The sequence below is a fragment of the Microchirus variegatus genome, assembly GCF_963457635.1.
Source record: "Microchirus variegatus genome assembly, chromosome: 5".
In the NCBI taxonomy this organism is placed as follows: Eukaryota; Metazoa; Chordata; class Actinopteri; order Pleuronectiformes; family Soleidae; genus Microchirus; species Microchirus variegatus.
The window spans coordinates 22,425,994-22,432,501 of NC_139806.1; the positions used below are offsets into that span (position 1 = coordinate 22,425,994).

Consider the following 6,508-nt stretch of genomic DNA (forward strand, 5'->3'; position numbering starts at 1 on the left):
AGAAAAACAGGGAGTTTTTTTTTTTTTTCAAGTGAATGCAATACGCTTCCGTAATTTTATGCTTGAACAATTATTGACTTCTTAGAGAAGCCCAGTGAGCTGGCTCAAATTTAGATCTAAAAAAGGTGAATTCAGTTAAATATTAGTTTTTTGAAAGATTTCTAAAAAATATATTTGGTTTCTCATTTTTAAGACAGGCGGTCTTAAGCATTTATACATTAGGACACTTTTAGCACTTTTTTATGGTAAACATACAGGCAGCTGGATATAATCAGCTGATGGTTTTTTCAGCTTTCTTTATAGAGTATTATTTTTCTAACCTTATTATTATATAGGTTATAGGTTGTTGTTATTTAACCATATCCTAACTATAGTCCACTTAAAGATATGTTAAAGTGACCAGCAGAGGTCTCCCAACAGAATAATGTCCCCAGCTGCAAACTTGGCTATACATACATACACGTCGTACATGTGTGTGTGTTAACTGTACTAAACTTTACTTGTCCCGTTAGATCTTATTTGATTTGACACCACTGATCATGGCATTCTATTACAGAGACCGGAGCAGAACCTTGGGATCACAGGTACTGCCCTCTGCTGGTTTAAATCATACTTATCTGATATATTCCAGTTTGTTCATGTAAATGATAATGCCTCATTACAAACAAAAGTTATTTGTGGAGTTCCAAAGGGCTCCGTGCTTGGGCCTTTACTTTTTACTTTATGTATGCTTCCTTTAGGGAACGTTATTCGAAAGCACAACACACACTTTTATTGTTATGCAGATGACACACAGTTATATTAATCAATGAGGCCGTATGAAATAAATCAGGTTGTTCAACTCCAGGAATGGCTCATAGATTGTTGATTGTAATAGGTTATTTACATTTTTTTACATCATCAATGGGAAATGTTTATAAAACCATATAATGTGGTATAATATATAACATCAACTGCTTCACATAAAAACACCACACATACATCAGTGCATACATTAAACATATTAAATATTCACACATACAAAAAAAAAGGCCGGAATCGATCTATTGCAGCAGTTTGCAAATTAAATTGAAAAGTTTCCTAATGAAAAGTTAATTGGATGTGGATTCAAAATAAACTATTGCAATCATAACTGAGAGGAACTCATTGAGAGGCCGACCTTTTTTCAGACATCATGCTCAACAAGAACATTAGTCTTCTGGTCCTCATCATGTGCTTCAATGGGAAGTGGGTCATATGTCCGACGGTACAGAAACCGAGTCACCAGAGTGATGATGAACATCTCCATGATCATCATCTGCTGATTTAGCACTGAAGCGCAAAGAGAAGAAGAAATGACAACTTAATCGTTTGTTTTTGTTTGTTTTTCTCTCTCTCTTCAAGTATCAGCTGTGGACGAAAAAAAAAAATTTCTTACTGGATGCACGAGCTTGAGAAGAGAAGGGAGGGGCACAGGCGATGGTCCCATCCAAGGCCAGGATGTTAATAATTGACGTCTGCAGCTGACTCAACACAAGTACGAGCTGAAAAGGGGTAGACAATTCTGAGTTACATAAAGTACACATCCACTTAAAGGTGCATGTGTATAGTATTTCCATATACCAGTTATGTTCTAATCTACATTTTACAACTTTTAGTAAAGTTGAGCCAAAGGAGTGGAGGTTTTCCAGTATAGTTTTATCTTCATTCGGTTTATTTTTCTCAGCGCTGCATGTAAACAACACATAGTTGCTCAAAAAGGTGTCCCTAATGTTTGGTGAAGAAATTCAGGATACATATACAGTAATAATTGTTTGTGACTCACTTGGTACATGGCATACTTGGGCACAATCTTAAGGCTGCGTAAGTGACTGTTGGTGTTCATAAAGGTGATGGCAACAGGCCAAAGGGAGGTGAGTGTGAGAACACCAATGAATGGATTAATCCATATGGCGGCACCAGTAATCTCCAGCTGAAAGAAAAATAAGGAAATATTATTATGCATTATTTAGTTAGTAATATTATGGTAATACCATCTTATAATGGGCTGTGTGAGTACTAAGGGTTTAAGAAGAAAACTTACATCAGAGAGATCAAAGTTGCCATTTGTCCATAATATCATGCAGAGGACAGAGAGAACCGTTTTCAGGATTGCATACTGAAGAGCACCAACCTTCAGCCAGAATAACATTCGCCTGAAGCAAAGAGAGCTCATCTTTAGACATTGTCTAGTCAATATAGTAAGACGACATGTTTTCAATGTAGGAGCAGCAAAGGACAAATGCTTGACTTGTACTTGAGTTAATAGGAGTAAATACCGTGACATGGGTACACGGGGTAAACAGACACAGCAGCAGCAGCAGGGGCCTGTGTTGATCCTGAAGGGTTCACCAGAGAAGCGCTTCAGAAAAACCCCGCTGCCTCCCAACTCCTCGACCAACAGGGCCAGGACTTTATACACCACCACTGCAAAATAACTTTCAGAGAGAAAGAGATTCAGGCCTGTGCATAAACAAATAGATAATTCATTCACAAAGAACACAGACACGGATTTAATTTGTGCCTCTCAGAAAACACAAAATACTGATGAAAGGAGTTAACTGGGGTTGCGGCATCATCTTAAATCTTTGTGTGCAATGATTCACTGAGTAGTTAAATTTTGCTTTACACTAAACTGTGTGGTTAAATTTTGCTGTAAAGTCAGGAACAAAAAATAATCTATGTTGATGATTGTTTCAGCATTATATCCCAGTATTGTATTTCAGTTGTTCATAAATGTTGAAAGTATTTTCAGGTGAAGTTGAGATAAAATGTACCAGTTAGCCGTCATGTCCGTGAACATGACTGCCCTTGGGATCCACATCCCAAAACAAGCCATGGTCGAAATGACCTGTCGTGGAGAAAAATGATAATGTGCATAAGCTTTATACAGTGCCATCAGTATATACACAATGAGGCTGAAACACTCACTGGTGCTGCACCATTAATCCAAATAATAGTCGTCTTCTTGGGATACGGCAGTTTTTTATAGATATAGACACACTGCTCCAGGTACAGCAGCAGGGAGACGCAGGACATGAAGGTGAGCATGGAGTAAAGGCACATTTCAAATACATCTAGCTCTGCAATTTAAACCAAAAAGAAAGCAGTTTGAAAAAATGTACAGTACTTTTCATTTTGTTAGTCAAACACAATTTAATTTACTTATGACTGTGCATCAGAGAGAGATTAAGGCTCAGTGTCAGTAGCATACTTTCATTGGCTGAAACCACAGGCTGCTCATTGGTGACGTCACACCATTGTACCGCTGTCTATGCTGGAGTAAAGGATGCAGCAGCTAGGAAATAATCATCAGGAGAGAGTCTCCTTCAGCAGCTAACAAGCAATCTAATAACCATCAATAATTAAAGCTAAGGCAAACTGTTTTATCCCTTAAGTTCATGTTGACAAGTAACACTTTTAACTGGCCACCTGGAAAACAAAAGGTATAAGGATGACTCTTAATGTCAGCTAAATAAATCCCAAAACCTCCTCTTCTCTTCATATACTATCAAGTATGCATTCTCTATCTTACATGAGAGTTATTATAATAATAATAATGGTAGTTAATACATTATAATCAATAAGAAAATTGATATGGGTCACTTACGCTTTATTATGTCAACAGCCAGCGGAGGCTCTTGTAAACATGCTGGGTCAATAGTGACGTTGAGGCCGTCCTCCATCTTATGCAGATTTCCCTTCTGAGAAATTTACTAGCAGAAATAGGTTTAGAAAAATCCCATCCAGATCAGTGTAATAAAAATATATGCTGCTTCACTGCAGCATCCAGCAGTGGATTGTAGCAGAAGGTATGACAGCAAGCGCACATGGAGCTGAAAGGAGTGAAAGCGAGATGACAAGATCTGAGCTTAAAGGTTTATGAGCGTTTCCTCCAAACCAAGTAACTGTTGCTCATTCATTCACAGACTGAGGTCACAGCAATTAAAATAACTGCAAAGTAAATGAGACTCACTTTGTGTGCTGGGAGGGATGAACTTTGACAGAGCACACTGTTTACTACCAATAAATATAAAAGGGTATGAATAGATAAACATTTAGTTCCTTTAGTGTAGTATATTGTGTCGCACAGTTGACTGTGACTCACATAGGCAACATGGAACAGTGAGTTTAGTGATATATTCAAGTTAAACCTGTGGAAGAAATATTTCAATACAACCTGTCAATACATATATAATGTTTGTTTTTTTCTGAGAATTGAGCTTTCGGGTGGCTGGTTAAGAAAAAATGTGTTCATTTATGAGGGTTTTAAAATTCTGTTGAATTCCTGGATAATCCTACAAAGGAGCTAAAAGATATGAAAGGTCAACAAACTCACTTTTGTTAATGCAAAACCGTGTTTTGACGCTCTTAACGACTTTTATCTGTGACACACTTACTGGACAGGAGAATGACATTGCGGTCACTCACCTTTGAGTGACAATGCCTCGGTTTAGTGAATCGACCAAGCTTATCAGCAAGTCAAACGTTTAATGACGTATGTGAGGAAGTGGAGAAGAATCTTGAGTCATGTTTTTTTTCCCATATAGTTGAGGAGTCTTAGAAAACATCAAGTTTATTTGAAAGCAGATATCAATGACAAAGATTAGATAATATTCTGCAGCTCTGTGCAACTGTCATTATAGAACAAAGGTGCTTTTTTAACATGAAATCAGTAGTATCACTAGTAGTAGTAAAATCACTACTACTAGTGTTGGACAACACAAGGTGGACAGCACAAGGACATTTTTTTGCATTACTCAGGCTAAAATAATGCACATCAAACGGCTGCAACAGTTGAATTATTAATCAATTACTATCTTGGTTATGATTTGAGTATAGTTTTTTCATAAAATGTGGGTTCAAGGATCAAATCAGTGACAATTTTATTACTGGACAGTCAATCTAACCACTGAGCCCCTTAATTTGAGTAAGTTTAAAAACTATGGATATTTGGGTTTCTTATAACATATAATAGAAAGTAATGTTCTGTTGTTGCTCATACATCAGTGTTTAAAAATAAAGAATCACACTTAATAGTTTGATAAATTACATTTATTGTGATAGAACAATTAAAACCTGCATGAATAATTCCATCAATATGATGCTGGTGGTTCATTAAACCAAGTTCAATCAGTGAGATTAGTTATTAAACTACTGTGAGTAAATTCACGTACAGGTTACCACTCAGTCATTATTTATACATTTGTTTATCACTTCAAAACCTGGGAGCCTCACACTGTTGCTGCTGCTGACTGAGCACTAAAAAGAATATAAGGAAATGAAACAGGTGACAGAAGAACAGGGAGACACATTCATTTCCACATTTGTACATGAAATCCATGTCATCTATCCTGGTTTAAAGCTCAGTCATGGACTTTGTCTGTAAACATGGTTTCATTTTGTGTCCTTTTCTTGACAAACCTTCAAATAAATCCTGTCATTTAACTGGAAAAACAAGAAGACAACTTTAGACTTAAGTGCCAAATAAAGGACTGATTACAGTCAATAAATATAAATAAAATCAACAGACAATTTATAAAAGCCTGACAACAAATAAATCACAATTATTTATACTGCAACGAAAATGATATGACAATTATAGTCCAACCTAGAGAATTTTACCGCTTTTAAACTGGATTTGGTCCTAACATTTCAAACTTAAATCATATCTATCTATCGTATAAAAACATAAAATGCAAAAGTAATATACAAGTGTAAACAGAAAGACATTTCAAACCTCTCCTCTTGTAAACTGTAAACTAAACTTTATAAGTCATAATTGCACTGTGTTTCATTACTTTCACATCATACATAACCTTATCTGAGGTTTAGTCATTTATGTTGTAACAAATACTGAGGAAAGGATCTTACGTGATTAAACCATTTCCATAAATGCAGATCGTGTGAACATACTGTTCATTGGCTTAGGAAAATAAACATTATCACAGTTTTTCATGTGTAAGGATAAAACATTTTGAATGCATTTGACTCAAAACAAAGAAAACTCCTGAATGACCTGGGGCCACAAAATTATTAAAAATAGTTGTGAGTTTTTTGACCTTATAGAAAAACATTATCCTCACCAACAAGTGCCTTATTTAGCCCTGAATGTTCTCATCTAGATACAAGCAACATCAACAGAACCATGAATAAAAATCCGCAGACTAACCATAAAGACAAAAGCAATCATTTGAGAGTCTAAATGTAATGTTGCTGATTCTGGCCTGAACAACTTGATCCTTTTAGGGTCAGTTTGGTTCACATTCACGAAGGCAAATCTCAAACATACTATACACTTTGTTTACACTATTAGTCATGTTGTCAGAAATACGGCTCAGTTACTACTCAGTCAGATATGTAAGATGTAAGGGTCGACCAATATTTGCGTTTTTTTAGGTGCATAGGCCGAGTCGCAGGGGCGAAAAATAAATTGGCAGCGCGTATCGTCTACGACTGATGTAAGAAAAATCTCGGTATCGGTCGACCT

At 36.3% G+C, this 6,508-nt stretch overlaps 1 protein-coding gene across 1 annotated transcript; it reads right to left on the reverse strand.

Moving 5' to 3' along the window:
* Positions 1 to 1,165: 1,165 nt before the first annotated feature.
* Positions 1,166 to 3,704, reverse strand: LOC310927735 (organic solute transporter subunit alpha-like; the record flags this gene model as incomplete). Its single annotated transcript, XM_083890115.1, has 8 exons — positions 1,166 to 1,311; positions 1,418 to 1,523; positions 1,805 to 1,951; positions 2,063 to 2,174; positions 2,298 to 2,456; positions 2,796 to 2,869; positions 2,950 to 3,101; positions 3,629 to 3,704. 8 exons carry the CDS (start codon positions 3,702 to 3,704, stop codon positions 1,166 to 1,168), a joined length of 972 nt encoding a protein of 323 aa, XP_083746241.1.
* Positions 3,705 to 6,508: the final 2,804 nt, after the last annotated feature.